Source organism: Folsomia candida, unplaced genomic scaffold (genome assembly GCF_002217175.1).
Source record: "Folsomia candida strain VU population unplaced genomic scaffold, ASM221717v1 Fcan01_Sc009, whole genome shotgun sequence".
Taxonomy (NCBI): domain Eukaryota; kingdom Metazoa; phylum Arthropoda; class Collembola; order Entomobryomorpha; family Isotomidae; genus Folsomia; species Folsomia candida.
The window spans coordinates 4,968,564-4,989,661 of record NW_019091201.1 but is presented as its reverse complement, the minus strand read 5'-3'; the positions used below and the strand labels follow the sequence as shown (position 1 = coordinate 4,989,661).

Sequence of the window (21,098 nt, the reverse complement as noted above, 5' to 3'; positions counted from 1 at the left end):
TTAAGGATATGCTTGAAACAATGATTAATTTTTGGTAATAAAATTACGTATGTATGTATACAAATTTTCTGTACATTTCCATCCATTTCCGTTCATTCATGTTAAAATCAGTGTTGCGGGTTTGCTATATTTGTGGAACTGCAAAGCAAGAAATGCAAGAAATTCAAGGTGCAAGCAACTGCATAAAAGTGGGAGAAAAGAAATGTGCACCATCTGGTTTTTTAAGCTTTGCATTTCTATCCGGTCAAAATAGACACGAGGAACTACTTGGTTTCGGTTTTTGGCACATTTCTTGCAGTGTAAGGTAAGAAATGCAAGGTGCAAGAAACTGGGAGAAAGTGCAAGAAATAAGCGCCATCTAGACACGCGCCGTATGAAGTTTCTTGAGTTTTGCATTTTTTGCAGGTCAAAATATTCACCTGTAAAAAAACACTTTCCTGCAGTTATTTCTTGCAAGTGGTTCGAAACACTGGCTAAATTTACTCGCCATTTAAGATTTATTACAACAATTGCACTCCAAAGTGGATGAATGAGATTTCTGTCCACATGCATATACCAGTAGCTGCCTACGTTTTGTGAAAAAGAAAAATGCCAAATTTTCAAAATTTCCACTTTATTTTCGTAATTATTTTGTCAATCACTATTGCAAAGATACTTTAACATATTTGCGACACCGTTGAACCAAATTGAGGAGAATACTTTGACCCGATATAGATCTCAGTTTCCTTCGTATGACGCCAATTTTTCTAGTATTGCGACAAAATGTGCTCCAACCTCGATGTTCGCCAGTTTCAATCCGAGTCATCGAAGTGCCGTGGATGAATTGGAAGGCTTGCTGAAGGGTGGGTAAAATAGATAACTATTTAATCACGTATGCAATTAAGAATTCCCCGAAAATTTGGCAGTTTTTGTGCAGAAAAATTTGAGTTATAAAAAGGAGTTCCAACTTTGCAAAAAAATCGATTTTTTCGCTCTTTCGCAAAACGCTTTTTTCTCAATTCCGCATGCGATTTCGAAATTTTTTACAATATTTTTGCTTAAAAATAAAATCAAGGTTAACATAATTTTATTTTTGGACGAAAAGAGTGAAAAAAGAACGAAATCGCATCGCAATTTAGAAAAAAGCGTTTTGAGAAAAGAGCGAAAAAAGCGATTTTTTTACAAAGTTGGGAGTCCCTAAAGAAGAAACTTGCAAAATTTTCATATCTGAGTAAATTTATTAACGCAGGACTGATATGAGTCGTGACTAAAATCGTTAAAATTTGCACATTTTAAATCATTTCTCGCTCTGGGAATTTATTTTAAAATTCTGAACGTCAGTGAGTTGATTAATGGAATAGCGGTGAGTTTTTCAGTCAGTTTCGATGCGTTCCAATTTTTCTGAAGGCTTCTTAAACTTGAGACCTCCTCCTTCAAAAAGTGTCAAAATTGGGAGTTTATATTTTTTTAATTGGCCACTACCTGCTTTATAAATTTGTCGTCCAGAATTTTAAAATAAATTCCCAGAGCTGAGAAATGACTAAAAATTCGATTCACGTTATAAGTAAAGTAAAATGTACAGAGCTTTTCTGCAGAAAGTTTACTTCTGTAGACTTTTGCATGTACTTTTGCATGTCTGAAAAATTCTTATGTTTTGCAAATTTTAGAGCGCACGGATGTCGAGAGTTTTCTTGATTTTTCCGACTACTGCAAATCTCGGAGGGAAATTCATCCCCAGGTTTGGTACTCGGCCTTCATCAAGGCCCAAGCGAGAGGAAATCCGGCCCTGATGAACCTCCGACGACCAAACTCCTTCGCCCTCCTGCCAACCCTCTTCTTCCCAGATGCTGCCATACAACGAGACAGGGGCAATAATAACAATGGTCATGGTCAAAGTCAAGGTCAACAAGATCAAAGTCAAGGTCAAGGATTCTTCCCCAATGTTGCAACACAACGCGACCAGGGCAATAATAATAATGGTCAAGGTCAAGGCGTAGGTCAACAAAGTCAAGGATTCTACCCCAATGCTGCTATACAACGTGACAGAAATGACAATAATAATGGCCAAGGTCAACCAGGTCAAGGATTTTCCCGAGGAAAACGAAATGTCCCGGTCAGACATACACACGCCCAAAGACAACAACCAGATGGAGGTGGACAGGGTCAAAGTGGTGCCAATAATGGAGCTCAATCGGTCCGTAGATGCTATGCTAATAAACAAGCGAATTTTTGTTTATTTTAATGATAAAATTTGTGCCAATTTATTTTTTAGCAATGTTACGTCGTCGATGAGCGCGTCGGGATGGATAATGGAGTTGAAAATTTGTTGTGGTATTTCCGACAAGATGTAAGATTTTGACATATTATAACATCCTCTTGTCAATTTTCGTGCGAATTTGACTTTCATCATATTTTACGGAACGAATTGGTAATGAACGTATCTAAAATATTATTATTAGTGGACTGCGTGTTTATTTCACTCGAAAGGTGTCAAAGGGTTACATTTTTAAAAACAAAACTGTAGTAATAACTACAGTAAATTTTAAAAATGCAAAATTACTGTAGATCGATCGCAAATTTAGCTAGGATGAAAGACACGACAAATTTTACAACTTCCAAATTTACTGCGCGTTTTCTCCTCTTCGGATGCAAATATCTGCGCCAAACGTGCCCATTGGGAGATCGTGTCTTTTGCAAATTTCATCCTAATCTAATTTATTATTAAAGTACACTAATTTGAGATTTTAGTTAAATTACGTAGTGTCAATCGATGACAAGTTTAACTAGTATGAAATTTGTGAAAGACACGATCTCCCAATGGGCACGTTTGGCAGAGATGCTTGCATCCAAAGAGGAGAAACCCTGCCCTAAAGTCGACAAATTTTACACTTTCTAAATTTCCTGAGCGATTTCTACTCTTGGGATGCAAATATCTCGGCCAAACGTGCCCATTGGGAGGTCATGTGTTTCGCAAATTTCATACTAATTAAACTTGCGATTGATTGACGCTATTTTGGTCAAAATCTGAGAGCATCTGCTGGGAGACCTCCACTGTGCTTTCCTTAATTTTATATTTCACATTTTTTTCCAGGTCATGTTAAATGGTCACCACATGATTTGGCACCTCTTATTTCCGATCATATCAGAAAAGCAGATTCCTAGACGGGGAGAATTCTTTAGCTTTTTTCATCACGATATCCTCGCCAGGTGGGGTTTTGCATACGTAGAACTTTACTGATTTGGATTTTAATTTCATGGAAAAATTATGCCCGCAGATATGCCGCGGAACGGTTATCGAACGGGTTTTCCGACTACTTCGTGACCCCGCTGACCCTGAACTACAACACGGTTTTGGAACAAGGCTTTGATTCTCATTTGAGGGACGGAGTCTCGACAAACTTTTGGATCCCGAGACCTTCCAGTGTTCCTGTGAATGTACGTAAAATAAATAAAAAACAGTGGCCGCGGAAGGGTGGGGGGACAGAGGGGCAATGTCCCACGGTTGTTCGATGTCCGCATCATCTGCCCATCTTATACAAACCCCACAATGTTAATATCCCCACATGTCCCACGGCCACTGGGTGAATTCATGCTACTCAAATGCATAAACATGATGCACTGGCCGAGGAACTGCGGGACAGAGGGACAATGTCCTCATCATCTCCTCATGTTGTATGAACCCCTTCCTCCCCCCATCTTACAATATTAATGCCCCCACATGTCCCCACGGCTTCCGCGGCCACTGGTAACACAGCCATAAACATTTTAGTATGAAAAAATGTTTGCGAAACCAAAACCGAATTTAGTGTTAAAAAAATTGTGAAAAAATTCTGCGAAAATATATGAAATATTATCTTAAAAATTAGCATGGGACATTTATGAAATCAAACGCATCTAAGAAAATAAGTTGCGTTGCTTAAAAATTCTGAAAATGCATTTTTGGCATTATCGTAGCCCAATTATTATTAACATCATTTAAAAAAATTGTAGTCCAATTTTTCAAAGAAAAACTTTACTTGTCGAATGGCTAGGAAAATTTAGGTTTTTTTAAATACCCGAAATGTTTAAAAATTGTGTGTATGACCGTAAAAACTAGTACGAAAAATATGTATGAACTATAAATTCAAGTTATCTAGAAAATTAAATTATAAATAAAAAACAATTCTGAAATTGCATTTTTGGCGTTTTGAAGCGCAATTTATTCAATACTAAAAAATTTTGAAGTCGAATTTTTTCAAGGAAAACTTTAATCGTCGAAAAATTTGTACATTTCTGAAAAAGTAAAAATAATATTTACAAATTATTTGCAAATTACAAATGTACATATTTTACATAATTATGTTAATATACTAAACTTAAGCGAATAATATCTATTATTTTTGCATTATTTTCAGGAGAAAACATTGGACAACAATAATTTTTCGAAACTTTTAAACTTGGCTGATTTCTGGAAACGAGTTTTGGACCTTATCTTGACTGGGACGATAGTTATCGTAAGGAAAAAAACAAGTCAACAATTGTTTTAGAAAAGATTGTTCAAAATTCAATATTTAAAAAAATTAAAAACACTAAGATTTAAAAATTTTGAACAATTTTTAAAAACTCTAATTGTTCAAAATATATTTTTTTAATTACAAAATTTTAATGTATTTAGAACGGAAAGCCGGTTAAATTGACGTACGCGGATAACATAAACGTGATCGGAGAGCTGTTGGAGGCGTCGGTCTGGTCAGCAAATCCGTCCTTTTATGGACAAATGGGCTGGCACAATGATGCTCATCTCGTCATAGGAAGTGTCCTCAGTAATCATTATGCACCCGTGAGAAATACATAAAAATACGCTTATCATGGATGCAACCTTATCAACAAGAATGGTCAAAATGCTACTACGGGTTTTGTAAATTAGCTTTTTATAGCTGTCAAAGTACATTGTTTTCTCGATTAAAAAATTATTTTGACAAGGATAAAAGTTAATTTCCTCAGAAAACCTGTATTTCGAAAGACTTCTGTTTTCCCCTCGTACTTTTTCGTCCTTTTGTGGGAGTGACAGCCCTGGGAATGCAAACCCTGGGAAGAACGCAGCTCAAAAATGGTGCATATTTTATTTTGACGAATTATTTTGTTGCTAAAAGACGTAAAAAATGTGTCGTTTTACCTTAAGTTTATTTCATTCAATAATTTCGTTTTCTCAATGTTTTTCTAAGGTGAGGTAAAAAACTATAGTTACAGTTACACCTTAGTATGCATTCCGACAGGTCTTGAAAACTTTGACCGCGCCTTACAGTCAAGGGGGTGCGTTTTAGAGAAAAAAATAAAGAGACCGAAAAATCAATTACGGACCTAATCTAGTGCTATCTTTAGGGATTTTTCGATATGACCTCCCAGACAAAAGTTTTGATGGTGGTGAATGGTTGGGTTTCACAGTTTAAGTATGAAGGAGACTACCTACATAGCTGGGTATCTAAATTTATGAAAGATCGCCCCCACTTTACTATAAGGGGAAACAAGAATTGGGTCGATTGGTTGAGAAACCAGCGACTTTTCCTTATAAATTTCCGAGTGGTTGCTATATAGGAACTATATAGTTACACCCTCGCTATGGAGTAATTTATAGTCTTAGCCCGTGTCCGGGCTTATGGGACCGTCATGTCCGTCCGTGAACACGATAGACTTGCAATTTTACCATATGCATATTGAGCAAAGTTATGAAACAAGTTCGAGTGTGGGCGAAATCGGTCAAATGGTTGACCTGTTGGGGTCATCTAAGTAGTGGGGTGCTATGCACCAGATTTTAAAATTGTCTTAGAAAGCTGAAATTTGGCATACAGATTGTTAGTGGCTCCTAATGGAAGAATATGAAATCAGATTGGAAAAATATTCATCTGAAGGGTGGGGTCACCCATACTGATTTCGCAAAATCATCAAATCCATATACATAAAATGCCAGTGTTAAGTCCTCCCTGGGTCGGTCTTCGCAATGCAAGTTGCCCCGTAGAGAAGACAAAGAAGGAAGCGGAGCAACCACTGCATGCATGAATTTTCATACTGCATGAGTCTCACTTCGCCTGCACGTGACTTTCACGTACGTACGCTTGCCATCAATCTCAAATTAAATGCCTTTGTATATAAACACAGTGTGCATAAGTAAATTGAGTGAGTGAGCTCAGTGAGCAGTATAAATAACTCATCAATAGTGGTTATCATGATAAGTGATCTTGATAAATACTATTAATTAATTATTTTAGTTTGAGAAACTCCACCCACAGCGAGTGGTATATCAATTCGAATGTATTTTTGACGCTGAATCCAACGCCAATAGTTTTGACCTCCAAGGCCCCCGTGACCTTCCCGTGACCGTGGTTTCCAAATATGGCTCATTCGTGATGTCGCATATCAATCCGAATGTATTTTTGACGCTGAATCCGAATTCGTCAATAGCTTGGCGTTAATTGTAGAAGTTAACGGGGTTTATGGAACTTAACGGGAGCGTGAAGGGTGGGAATTTAAATAGTTAGCTATGCAGTTCCTCCCACGCGACGGGAATTTAAGTAATTAGCTATTCAACTACTCCCACAGGGGGAAATCAAATTGTACTGTGACCAGATTAATTAAAATGCAGCATTACTTGGGCAAACCCTCACTCTGATTTATGTATGTGGTATGACAAAGTCTCCACTGGGAATTATTTAAAGTATATTATGACGGATTTTTCGCTTTGGGCACACCCCCCACTGGAACCCTAGAACCCGGCCTTGGTCGGGCTATACGCTAGTCGAGTTATAATTTAGTACATCGGTTTCTAGTCGCACCTAATGGCAGAATATGAACTGGGATTGGGAAGATTTGTATGTGGAGGGACCCTTTAAAGTCACCCACACTATTAGAAATTGTTACCAACGGTCTTAGATATAGCTTTACACATAAGTCGAAGCACAAATTTGTTAGTGGTTAGGAATATCAAAATTGATATCTTTCAACTGACACTTTTAAAACATATGCTGTAAATTTGAACGAATTAAATTAGCTATGATATCCGAAAGACTAACGGTGTAAATGTTGATTTATAGCATACAATAGTCAGTCTAGGGATTGACAGTACGGGCTAGGCTCGCAAATTCACTGTCAATCCCTAGACTGATAGTGTTTATATTCTATATTTGCTTTTAAAATTCAAACCTAAAAAAGAACAAATAAAGTATAGCTTGAAAAATAAAAAGTTCTAAGGTGAGGAGTGCACTTAAAAGTACTAAACAAGCTCCCTCCGCCACCCAAATAATTTTACTTCGCCTGGGCTGTCTATTCCATGCAAACTATTCCATGCAAAATATCGACAATAATACTTCGGCGTTACATAATAAAATAAAGATCAGATTTAATTTCTTGGTCCAAAGTTAGCTTTTGAATTGGTTAATATCCAGAACTTTGCTGGGAGGTAAGGGTATTAGCAATTATGATCATTTGGTTAGTTAGTTAGTTAGTTAGTTGTCCTTTATTCATGTGTCAATAAATATCAGTTAAATTCAACTGGTGGTAATTATTAGTAATTACATATGGCCCGTCCCCAAATATTTATTAATTACTTGTATAACTAGCTCGACAATGTGCTCGTTGTACATTCATGTGAGAATATATGGACGGATAAACCGATATATTTTAAACCTATAGTATACGATACAACCATTGTTTTTAGATTTCTTAGGTGACTCTTTGAGCGACTTATTTACAACGTATTTTTATTTGCAATAGATATTTTGCATGGAATAGACAGCCCAGGCAGTCTAGGGATTGGCAGTGAATTCACCTGCTTTGGCCGTGAATTCACGGGCCTGAAAGTCTGCAGATTCACGGGCTTCAAGATAGGAAAAGCTGTGAATTCACGGCCCAGAAGAAAAAATAATTTAAAAATAATTCTAGGGCTGTGAATCTGCAGCTTTTCCTATCTTTAAGGCTGTGATTTCACGGGCTTCAAAATTTTTTATTTTCGTTTTTTGAAAATTTTAATTTTTCTGAAAACTTTTTAAAAAAACGCAGGGGCCCAAAAAATAGGATAATTTTGTTTAAATATTTAGAGGTTTATTTAAAAAAAATTCATCCATGCGAAATTCGAAATAACTCAATTTCAATTGAAAAAATTACATTTCTCAAATAATGCGCACGCTGGCACGTCGAACGCAAACAACAATAAAAAGTTGAAAGTAGTGCCCTGAATATATTTTGAAATTCATGCATTTGTTTATGATATCCTATACTACATGAACTATGCTCAAAATTGAAAGGTAGCCCTACTTGACCACACCCACAGGGTGGGGCAAAGTGAGATTTTGGTCAGAATCAACACATTATGAAAAAATATTAAGTTTAACTGTTTAGGACGTTGACCCCACTTGACCACACCCCCGGTATGGGGTAAAGTGAAATTTTGATCAAAATCATCAAATTTTTGATTTTCGGAATTTTCACATAAACTAATCCGTCAAAATTTGAATTTGTGTACATGACCACTCCCACTTGAAGGGGAGTGGTCAGAGTCCAAAATTATGATGATTTCCGAAATATTCTTACAAAATAATGTGTAAAACCGCCACTGTTTGAATTTGTGCATATGACCACTCCCACTCGATGGGGGAGTGGTGGGAACTTAAAAAACTTAAAATGACAAAGATTTTCGAAATTTTCACACAAAATAATGTGTAAATCCGTCACAATTCTAATTGGTGAATATGACCACACCCCCTCGGAAAGGGGAGTGGTGGGAACTTAAAATGACAAACATTTTGAAAACCTTGATTATTTTGCACAATATGCAAATAGTGGAAGTAAAACTTTGTAGTGTATATAAGATGACTTAAGATAAGCATTCAGTGACAGCCAACCGTCAACCGTGCTAACTGATTGTTCTGATGGGAAATTCACGGCTCTGGAAATTATTTTTTTCCGGGCCGTGAATTCACAGTTTTTCCTATCTTGAAGCCCGTGAATCTGCAGCCTCTCAGGCCCGTGAATTCACGGCCAAAGCAGGTGAATTCACTGCCAATCCCTAGACTGCCAGGCGAAGTAAAATTATTTGGGTGGCGGGGGGAGCTTGTTTAGTACTTTTAAGTGCACTCCTCACCTTAGAACTTTTTACTTTTTCAAGCTATACTTTATCTCAATGGAAGATATCTACTATATTTACAACTAGCGTATAGCCCGGCCAAGGCCGGGTTCTAGAGTTCCAGTGGGGGGTGTGCCCAAAGCGAAAAATCCGTCATACTATATTTTAAATAATTCCCAGTGGAGACTTTGTCATACTACATACATACATCAGACTGAGGGTTTGCCCAAGTCATACTGCATTTTAATTAACCTGGTCACAGTAAAATTTGATTCCCCCCTGTGGGAGTAGTTGAATAGCTAATTACTTAAATTCCCGTCGCGTGGGAGTAACTGCATAGCTAACTATTTAAATTCCCACGCTTCACGCTCCCGTTAAGTTCCATAAACCCCGTTAACTTCTACAATTAACGCCAAGCTATTGACGAATTCGGATTCAGCGTCAAAAATACATTCGGATTGATATGCGACATCACGAATAAGCCAGATTTGGACACCACGGTCACGGCGAGGTCACGGGGGCCTCGCAGGTCAAAACCATTGACGGCGTTGGATTCAGCGTCAAAAATACATTCGAATTGACATGCCACTCGCTGTGGGTAGAGTTTCTCAAACTAAAATAATTAATTAATAGTGTTTATCACGATCACTTATCATGATAACCACTATTGATGAGTGATGTATGTATGTGGGGTGTACATGTTCATGTATTCATTTATTCATGCAGTGCAGTGCATGCATGCAGTGGTTGCTCCGCTTCCTTCTTTGTCTACTGTATGGGGCAATTTGCATTGCGAAGACGGACCCAGGGACCCAGGGATCATACTAACACTTTATTAGAGTAGATAACAAAAATTTACTAACAATGCGATGGTGTGAAGTGTAACCCTCCGATTTGGCTGAAATTTTGAAATTAGGTGGTCCAAGTCAATACAACTAACGTTTCTTCAGCCAGTTTGTGCGGTGGTTGGAGTTACTCAAAATATTTGAGGTCAAAGTTGAAAAAATGGTCGACTTTTTTCAGGCGCAGGGAGAAAACTCCACTTCCATTCTCTTCCCCTCGCATTGATTTTCACTCCGAAAAATAATCCATTTCACCAATTTTAAATTTAATTTATTATAGAAAAATATTATTCATTGCACATGGGCATTGGTCTTTGTTTTCAAATGAATTGGAAATCAGAATAACGCTTTCGAAATGAAAAGTAAGTTAAGTTTTTCCATGTTTATTTGCCGCTGATGAATTTATAAATTAATGTTTGAATGAATTTTTAATGCAAAGAAGTAAAAATCTCACGTATTCAGTTATGAATTAAATTAAGCGAGCATGAGGCGTGTTAATTCTTATTTAAGCCGGAATTAATAATGTTTTATTTTGGTTATTTTGCATCACTGCTTATGCTTATGTATAAAGGCGTATGTGTGAGTGAGAAACCTGAATAAAATCAATGCGAGGGGAATAGAATGGAAGTGGAGTTTTCTCCCTGCGCCTGAAAAAAGTCGGCTGTTTTTTCAACTTTGACCTCAAATATTTTGAGTAACTCCAACCATCGCACAAACTGGCTGAAGAAACGTTAGTTGTATTGACTTGGACCACCTAATTTAAAAATTTCAGCCAAATCAGAGGGTTACACTTCACACTATCGCATTGTAAGTAGATCTTTATTTTCCGGTGTCAAAGTCAAAGTCTATCAATTCCAAGATTTTTGGCTAACTAGTTACTTTCTCCAGGGAAAAAATCGTTTAGAAATTTTCTACTTTGTCAGCACGATTAGCGAGGTTTAAAATGCGATTTTGTTTACGGGATTAACCACTTTTTCTGCAAAATATCTCCAGTTCCCTTAAACGTTCAAGCAGAATAAAACATGCAGGTTTAAAAAAATAAGTAGCTAGTTTTTCGCTAATTGCGTGTTTGCCACTGGGAAAGCAAGCCACGCAAGAAATGGGAGGTGCAAGAAACTGGGAGAAAGTGCGAGAAATATGCGCCAACTAGCCACGCGCCATATGGAGTATTTACAGCGGCGGGGCGTTGTTTCTTGCGCCTAGCATTTCTTGCAGGTCAAAAAAGTTGAAAAACAACTTGATTGCGGGTTTTCTACATTTCTTGCAGTGCAAGCCACGCAAGAAATGTGAGGTGCAAGAAATTGGGAGAAAGTGCACCATCTAGCCACTTGGGAAATGGTTTCTTTCATATAGATACCTTGCGTTTCTTGCAGGTCAAAATATTTATTTCCCTGCAAGAAACCACTTTCTCCCCGTTATTTCTTGCAACTGGTTTCCTGCACTCGAAACACTGTAAATATCCAGGCTTATCAATAACAACCCTCCTCCTATTTTTAGGGCATCTATGGCGTCATGTCCTCCACAGCGACGGCCATGCGGGACGTGCTATTTTATCGCGTCCATGCCGCGGCGGATTACATGTTCAAAACGTATAAAGGAATGGCACTTGAACCGTATCAATTAACGGGGGGCGAACACCCCCTCGTTTTCCAAGGGGTGGCAATAACGGGGCTCTCTGTGCACGTGGATTTGGACTCGTCACCCCTGCAAAATCGGGACCATGATCCACCAGCGAATAATCTAAGAACGTTTTGGAACATGCGACGCTTCCAGGGCGAGGGTGGGCTCGATTTTAATCCGAATATGACAAGAAATGCGCCGTTGGTGGATGCCTGCGTCAAATTTTTGGACCATGACGAGTTCGTGTATAACATTAATGTGGTATGAGATGAAGATTTATGAAGGAATTCACGCAGGCATTGGTAACTTCGTAAAATTTGTGAGGTTTGTAAAATCGTTTTACAAACGCCTAAAAAATGAAGAGACGCAAATAATTTGATAAACTTTTACAAAAAAATTAATCAGACGCACTTGATCTGAACAAATTTAGAAAAATTGTAAGCTAATTTTCCTCAGAAATATGTGTAAAATTGTGTAAAAGTTTGTAGAATTTACGGATTTTACGAAGTTCCCCAAAAACTGCGTGAATTAATTCAATATTTGGTTTGTAAAAATGGTGTATCAAGACGAATCTGAATGTAGGAAAATCATCATCGTGACGCTGTTTTGGCATTTGTCCGGATTTTTATGGCCCCCAGATTCAAGCCGGGGGGACAAGAACGATTTACGTTTGAGGAACAGATTCCACTATTTTTTACAATGGATGCCTTCATAGATAAAAGTATGTGAAATTTGATTTCCTGAAATGTATCATTTCCAGTGTTTCGGGTGAAAGTCAAGTACCACGTGCAAGAAATAAGGGAAAGAAAGTGGTTTCTTGCAGGGAAATATTTTGACCTGGGAGAAATGCACGGCGCAAGAAACCACGCCCCGCCGCAGCTATTCCTTCATACGACGCTTGGCTGGATGGCGCTTATTTCTTGCACTTTCTCCCACTTTCTTGCACTACATTTCTTGCTTGCTGCCTTTGCGTGTAAGAAATGTGCCAAACACGCAAGAAAGTGGTTTTTGTAGCTATTTTGACCTGCAAGAAATGCAAGGTGCAAAAAACTCTTTCCCACCGCTTTACTTCATACGACGCTTGGCCGGATGGCGCTTATTTCTTGCACTTTCTCCCAGTTTCTTGCACCTCACATTTCTTGCGTGGTTTGCTTTCCAATACAAGAAGTATAGCAAACTCGAAAGAAACGAAACACTGATATGAAATTTCATTTCCTAAAAAATGCATCATTTCCTAAATATTTTTCCCACCCCCTAATTTAGTCCAACCCGGTCGAAACGTGCTCACCCGCCACTCCCAGAACTCATCCCTGACCGCAGAATGGCCCGAATCCGTGCCGGACATGAGGGACGACATCGCCGCCGGCGTGGACGACAGGGTCAACTGCGAATGCGACTACCCGCACCATCTCCTCCTGCCCAAAGGTCTCGAGGGCGGTATGACCTTCGACCTCTTCGTCATGATCACGGACGCATCCCAAGATTACCTCGCCCCCTCGGAAGATTCCTCCATGTCGCAATGTGTCCCGTCCTATATCCACTGCGGAATTATGGGGCAAGCTTATCCCGACAAAAAACCGATGGGTTATCCGTTCGACCGGAAACCACTCTTGCTTCCGGTCCAGCAATATGGAGGAGGTCAACAAGGTGTCCAGTATCGACCTCCCCCCACGATCGAGTCGTGGGTCGCGCTCGTACCGAACATGGCGTCCACGCAGGTCGCCGTGATTCATCGGAATGTTCAAGTGGGAAGGATGTAATTTAATAAAGGCAGAAATTTCCTGATGTGACCTTTTTTTACTAAAAATTGTTGAAATTTTATGAAAAATAGAAAAAAACATAAAAGTAAAGTATTTTTTAATTTAATTATCTGGATTTTTTTGTGGTCCAATTTCTTTCAGCACAAAAATTTTGTCTCGCATTCGAAATATTTACAAAATATGTATATATTTTTAGGTCGAATCAGGGCTTATGTAATTGCCATGTTCGTCTGTCTGGCGTCCACGCAGGTGGCCGTGATTCATCGGAATGTACAAGTGGGAAAAGGATTTAATTTAATACTAGTAAAGGGAGAAATTTTCCAAGATAAACAGAGGGTGGATATGTATTTGCGAAAAAATCGTAGAAACATGTATATGTGAAAAGACAAAAATAAAATTTTAGCAAAATTTGTATTTCTTAATTTAAAACTCCAGATTTTTGTATGTCCCACGCACTTGTATGAGCAAACAAATTTCGGTTGGAGTAAGGCACAGGGTTATAGGTGACGTAACCTGTAACCTTCCATGTTATAACGTCCCATTTGAAGGTTACAGGTTACAGGTGACATCTCCTGCAGGTTACAGGTGATGTAACCTTCAGGTTACAGGTTACGTCCCCTGCAGGTGACCGGTTACAAGGGCCGTACTAACTAATTACCCATATTGGGGTATGGTTCGTATTTAAGCGAGCGAAGCGAGCAGGTTAGGTTAGTTTGGGTACACAGAAAGTATGACATAGTTGGCTAACCACTATAATCCTAGGTGAGCTAGCTACTGAAACTAGCTAGGAAAGCTACCTAGAAAAACTAGCTAGGAAGTAGCTAGGAAGACTACATGAAATTTAGCTAGGAAAACTACCTAGGAAAATTAGCTGGGAATGTAAGCTAGGAAAACTACCTAGAAAAATTAGCTGGGAAAACTACCTAGGAAGACTAGCTAGGAAATTTAGCTAGGAAAACTATCTAGGAAAATTAGCTAGGAATGTAAGCTAGGAAAACTAGCCAATTATGTTATACTTTCCGCGTACCCAAACTAACCTAACCTGCTCGCTTCGCTCGCTTAAATACGAACCATACCCCAATATGGGTAATTAGTTAGTACGGCCCTTGTAACCTGTCACCTGCAGGAGATGTCACCTGTAACCTGTAACCCTCAAATGGGACGTTATAACATGGAAGGTTACAGGTTACGTCACCTATAACCCTGTGCCTTACTCCAACCCAAATTTCGTCTCGCATCGTTGAAATATTTAAAAAGTGTACGTATTTTGGAAAAATTGATAAAAGATTTACGTATTTTTCAAATAATGTGTCAAATTTGTCAAAGATAAGTACTGTCCAAGGCATGATTTCCGGCTAAATTGAAACGGCTGTAGCAAGTCTTGCCAAAATCACCTTTCTTAGATTTTTACTCTAAATTTAGCTTATAATGTTAACTAGCTCTGAGCGAAAAAGCTAAGAAAGGTGATTTTGGCAAGGACCGCTACGACGGCACAAAGTCAGGTCGGATTTTGACTTTTTGGGATAGAAAATAATTAAAAAATAAATTTTACTAGTGTTTCGTTGTCGTGAACAACCTATTTTCACTGAAGTTCTATCCCTCTTCTTAGACTACTTCGAATAGCCCGAGCCTATGTAACTAAGTCCGTCTGTCCTTCGGCAAATTGATAAGTAAGTCTTGTAAAACTTACCTGATTGGCTTGTAATTTTGTATGCACTTAATATATCTCAAACAAAGAATTCAGTTAGGAGATTAACCCTATGGAACCTTCTAGTTTTGCTAAAAAGAAATAGAAGAGGAATTTTATAGCTAAGTTTTAAGGATTAAAAATGATCTTGCAAGAAAGCCAATTTATGGATATTTTCCAAAGTCTAGATGGGTGGCCTACATTGATTTTTGAAATTAGTCGGAAAACATTAGTGTGTAGTGTTTATTTAGCCCGAATCCGGGTCATAACCCGCTTCTAAAATTTTGTCAGATGACCCAACTAAGGGAAACTTCCCTACTTGCCAACAGATTTCGATGCCTTTTTGATGTGATACGAAACAACCAAGTTGCTTGACTCAATGATCACACTCGCCACAGCCACTCAAAAAAGCCAAGCAAATGAATAAAATCAGATATTATGGAAAAAATTTTTGCCAAAAAATATCCCGGTTTTAGTCAGGACAAATATGGTCACCCTATCTCCGTGTACGAAAAAATTTGGGACCAACGTAGAAAAATTCAGAAAAATATCTTAATCACCTAACAAGCGGTTTCTTCCCGATTTCGCCCTCTCCCCCCCCACAAGGTCGATGCGAAGTTTCGAGATGGGCGAACAATGTATTTTGCAAAGCGAGAGCGAAATTGAGACTGGGAAAAAACTAGAACCCACTCTTCCTATTTTGGCTTAATTTGTATTATTTCCCAAAAACAAAATAACCTTTCATAAAGTTTTCTAAGGAATTTGGACTATTAATATTCGCAGAAAATCGTACTAACTACTATTCATAATCGTCAGAAATGTTCCTATAATGCAGTATGCAAAATTTCAGCTTTTCGGCTAATTTCCAAACCCAGTGGGGGTCACCTTTTTGGGTCCCCTGGCATAAAAATCTTACAATTTACATATTTCTTATTTGTTATCTGATCTGCCCCAACAGTTAATGCAAATTTAAGCCTTCTGTGTCCATTTTCGAAAATATGTAGGGGTCGCCAATTTGGTCGATGACATTCACTTTAGTACACAAATGTCCCGAATTTTAGCCGTCTATGACCATTTCAAATATTCTGAACCAACAACCTCACCCGATTTTAATACTTCGCCGATGAGTTTCATGTGTATAAAGTTCGAAATCAATTTGACAGTTTTTAATCTAAATTAAGTTTCAATGATGGTCTACAAGGCCTGAATAGAGCCACGGGTCTCCCTGATAACAGACTTGAGCCATATTCTAACTCAATTTCTAATTTTAAACATAGTGCAAAAAGTTTCAAGTCAATCGGTTAAGGTTTATGGGACTTACAATTAATTTACAGACAGACGGACTTACATGGTTACATAAGCCCACCCTCGGGAAATAAGTTCATTCATTTCTGAACCATATTACAAAATAGTTGCCAATGACGTATATTTTATCAATTTAAAAAATAAAATTCTTGAGCCAGGCCGAAAAAGCAGCCTTGGAGAGTACTTTCCTTTGCAATATTAAAATTTTCTTAATTAATTTAATTAGATAACATCACCTAAAAGTGACTCATGAATAATTCAATTTTGCAAATTTTTACAACCCGCGTCGCACTCATTACAGGAAAAATTCATTTACAAAAAAATTCTGAAATATGTATTATTTAATATTTATGAAAAAAGCGTCAAAATTTTTGCGAAAGATGCCCGAAAAAATAAGAATTTTAGCAAAGTTTGTATTTCTGATTCAATACTCCAGATTTTTTATGGTCCAATTTCTTTAAGCAAAAAAAATCCGTCTCGCATCGTTGAAATATTTACAAAATATACGTATTTTTGAACAAATTATGTAAAGATGTACTTACGTAATTTTGAAATAATAGCGGAAATATTTGTGTCTGAAAACCAAGAAATATGTGGCAATATGTAAAAATATTTACGAAATATGTACGAAAAAATAAGAATTTTCACAAAATTTGAATTTCTGAATTCAATACTCCAGAATTTTTGTAGTCAGTAGTCCAATTTCTTTCAGCACAGAAATTTTGTCTCACATCGTTGAAATATTTACAAAATACATATGTATTTTCGGGAAAAAAATCCGATTTACGTACTTATTTTTCAAATAATAGTGGAAGTACTTATATGTCTGAAAACTTAGAAGTAAATATGTTCTAATATGCAAAAAATATATTTTGAAATTTTCATTTCCACGAACTCACCCACAAGGTTTGACCGTTTCACGTGCTGAAAATAAATACATATCCCTCTTCTACACATGACATTTGTAACGTAGCCCACAAATAAATCAAATTACTACTGAATAATTCAAGCAATAAATATTTATGTGTTATCAAAACGAAGAATGAGAAGAAGGCATAACGCATTTTGTTTGTTGACGTTGACATTTATTGACACAAGACAGAGAAACTTGAGACTGTGGATTGGATGGATCGAGATGAGAATTTTGTGCTGTTGTGAACATAGGCACGTAAGCATTCGTAAACTCACAAGTTTCTTGATATATAAAGGACGGGATAGGATTAGTCGATAAATAAGAATTCGCTGTCAGAACAGTCAGAAGGTGAACACACAATTCAGTCGACGTACTTAACAAAAACACGAACTGCCAGATGAAAAATCTCATTAATTATTATCATTATTCCTCCAGAGAGATTATTCGTTGTATAATAAAAATAAAAGCTGTGCTTATTAAAGTTAATGGTGGTTTGTAATAGTTGGTTAGTTAGTTAAATGTGATATAGAGGTTAGATTTAATAGAGGAATCAACTGAACTGAAATTCAGACTCAGACACGTCTAAAAAGACAAAAGAATTGAAAGTAAGTGTTGAATTTTAATGATTTGTTGAGTCAAATAAGTTTTAGAATGAAGTTTTTTAACTATTAAAATATGAATTGAAGAAGTGAATTTGGTTGTAAAAGAGTTTTTTTGTTTAATTTAGAAAACCGGAATAATTTCCACACCCACGAATAATAAATAATGGGGGCACAAAATTCCAAAGCGGACGAGGCCGTGTCCGGACATTTGACGGCGGAGGAGATGACGACGTTAAAAAAGTTGTTTAACACGTTCAATACGCAGGTAAAATACGGAATGTAGTAAAAAATTATGTATTTACAGGTGGTTTGGATTTGTAAATTATGGTTAACTGTTATACTTATCAGGTCGCCGTGGTCGGCGCCAAGGGGGAGAAAACGCTCTGCAGCAGTTATCAAGATTTCCAGCGCCACTGTGAAAATTATCTGCATGACTGGTTAGCTGCTCGTGTCGCGGACAAATTGTCAATCCAGTGGCCAAAACAGGAGCAGCTCATCCCCCTCACGAACTATCTCAGCTTCGTGTCCGACCTCCTCAAGGGGACGGTGGACGAAAAGGTCAACGTAATTTGGAATTTAGCCGTTCCAACGACCCCCACCGCGCGAGATTATATCACTGCCCAGGAACTTGTGCAATACACGAGGAGCATTATCGAGTCTTATCTTAAGTGTGTGGAACAGTCGCCCACTTATCGGAGCTGGATTGATGCCGAAATTGGCCATAATCTAACGCCAGACTCGATCACGGACTTGGCCGAATTCGTCTTGGCGGATTTGCTGTATCCGGGCATCTCTAATAAGGAAATTATCAATCAGTCAGGGTTCGCTAAGGTGTGAAAAATATTGTCAAACTCGATCAGGATTCGATGATTGTCAAAATCAGCAGATTTTTAATCATTTCTCGGCTCTGGGAATTTATTTTAAAATTCTGGACGACAAATTTGTAGAGCAGGGAGTTGCCAATTTTGTAAAAATATACACTCCAGATTTTGACACTTTTTGACGGAGGAGATCTCAAGTTTAAGAAGCCTTTAGAAAAATTGGACCTTATCGAAACTAGTTTAATTAACTCAACATCATTCTATTAATCAACTTACTGACTACAAATTTGTCGTCCAGAATTTTAAAATAAATTCCCAGAGACGAGAAATGACTAAAAATGTGTGAATTTTGACGGTTTTGGTGACGAGGCCTACGTTAAATTGCGAACTAATTAGATTCCTTAATTGAATTTTAATAATTCTATTATTGTTTGCTCAGGATTCCTTTAGTCGAGACGACTTGGAAAAGTGTTTCCTGAATTCGGCCCTCTTTCAACAACTGCACTCCTCCGTGGCCGCGTCTTGCTTTCGACTTGACGTGGACTCGTACTTTGTTCGTTTGTTGCCTTCCTGCATCAAGGCGCATCCGGCCTTCCTCCCTGAAAACTATTCTATCCTTGACCATTCCAGAATTATGTTTCTTAATGCGCATCTTCCCACCGAGCTGAGGTGAGTAATCAAATTGAGGAACTAATGAAAAAAATTATTGGAGTGTGACCCTGACGTTTTAATTTGTTTAGAACCACGTGGCGTTTCCTCTTCTCGACGGCAGCGCATGGGGAAAGTTTTGCTAAAATGGTGGGACAGATTGAAGGCAAAGGTCCCACAATAATTATCATTAAAGACCAAGGGGGTCGTGTTTTTGGAGCTTTTTCGACTGACTCGTGGGCTTTTGGTCCCAAATTTTGTGGTAATTTTACATAAATTTGGTGGGTTCGATTGGTGGTGCAAACCTGGAAATGCGTTTGCCGGGAAAGTATGGGACGAAAATCGGGGAAATGGCCCCTTACCGTTTCGGGACCTTTTTTAGGGTCCGTTTTTTTACGGGATTTTCTTCCCTCTGTTTTCCGGCAAAAAATAGAGATCGAACACCCGCATAACTTTGTAAACTTGTTGTTTTTTTAACAAAAATTTTTGGCTATTTTTATAGGAAATAATAACTCATTCCTGTTCCATCTCGGGCCTAAGTTTGGGTCTTACCCGTCGACCGGATACAATACCAACTTCCAGTACTTTAACGTTCAACAGCAGACATTTCCTAATGGAATGGTGTGTACGATTTTTTAAATGAAAAATCCAGAATATTTACTTATTGTTCATTACTATTTTAGGGAATTGGTGGAAAACTCGAGTATTTTGGGATCTGGCTTGACGCAGAATTCGGGAAAGGAAAATCCAGCCCGTCCTGCACAACGTATTCTTGCCCACAAATGGCTTCCTCGGAAGAGTTTGAAATTCACCACATTGAAATTTGGGGGGTCGGTCCAGAGCCCAAGGTTGATGAGGTTCGTATTTAATATAATTAACTTGTAATCTAGTTAACTAATAACCTTAAATAGAATTGTTGAGATATAATTATGTGTGATTCATGTAATTACAGAATGAACGAGGCGAACGCAGCATTCTGGACAAAGACCCGGAAACGAAAGCCCTCTTAGAATTGGTTGATAGGGGTTCACACAGTGAAAAAATGGGTCTCCGAGAAGAATCTCATTGTGATTAAGAAATTATTAGGTTGACAATTTGACATGACATTCCATTCCACAACGTTATCCAACTTTGAAGAAGCATTGCCACTAATTGATTCTCATTTTGATTGGAAAAATATCTATGTACGAGAAGACTAGTCCGTTTAGTTTCACTTTATAAAAATGTAATCAGTAAGGAAATTGACTTTATCATGATGTGTAAATATTTATTAACAAGTGTGTAGTTGAAAATGTAGTGTTTCGTTCAAAGATTACGTATTATTGATAAGGAAAGATTTAAAATCTCAGTCTCTATTTAAAATGTGTTTCAAATAATATATATTTGTGTAAAATAAAACGTAAAATATTTACAAACTAAAAGTCTGCCATGTTCTGAAATTGGGTAAATTACTTTGCCAAAATAGAAGTATTTTGAGCTCTGTTTTTCCCAGGGTTTGTATTTCCGGGGCTGTCACACCCACAAAAAGACGAAAATCCACGTGGAGAAGGCAACAGTCGTACGAAAATACAGGTTTTCTGAAGAAATTAAGATTTTATCGTTGTTAAAATACCTTATTTAAAAAAATATCGTATAAACAATGCATTTTGCCAGCGATAAAAGGTTAATTTCTTCACAAAACATGATTTTTCGCCAATGTTGGCAATTGTTGTCTTCTCCACGTAGATTTTCATCTTTTTGTGGGTATCAAAACCCAAGAGCTCATTGAGCTCTTGGGTCAAAATACATATTGAGCTCAGCTCAATATGTATTTTGACGAAAGTCGTG

At 37.7% G+C, this 21,098-nt stretch overlaps 2 protein-coding genes across 2 annotated transcripts; both read left to right on the top strand.

Annotated features, from left to right (window-relative positions):
* Positions 1-388: 388 nt before the first annotated feature.
* Positions 389-13,401, top strand: LOC110854208 (hemocyanin E chain). The gene is made up of 10 exons (XM_022102615.2): positions 389-842; positions 1,647-2,173; positions 2,252-2,326; positions 3,071-3,186; positions 3,255-3,414; positions 4,374-4,472; positions 4,634-4,798; positions 11,413-11,796; positions 12,118-12,256; positions 12,799-13,401. Exons 1-10 carry the CDS (start codon positions 779-781, stop codon positions 13,293-13,295), a joined length of 2,226 nt encoding a protein of 741 aa, XP_021958307.1. The 5' UTR covers positions 389-778; the 3' UTR covers positions 13,296-13,401.
* Positions 13,402-17,514: 4,113 nt separating this feature from the next.
* Positions 17,515-20,687, top strand: LOC110853771 (MTOR-associated protein MEAK7). Its single transcript, XM_022102098.2, has 8 exons — positions 17,515-17,805; positions 17,928-18,067; positions 18,151-18,633; positions 19,063-19,292; positions 19,364-19,533; positions 19,774-19,892; positions 19,955-20,128; positions 20,224-20,687. The coding sequence occupies exons 2-8, from the start codon at positions 17,966-17,968 to the stop codon at positions 20,344-20,346; spliced, it is 1,401 nt and encodes a 466-aa protein (XP_021957790.1). The 5' UTR covers positions 17,515-17,805; positions 17,928-17,965; the 3' UTR covers positions 20,347-20,687.
* The last annotated feature ends 411 nt before the right edge of the window (positions 20,688-21,098 follow it).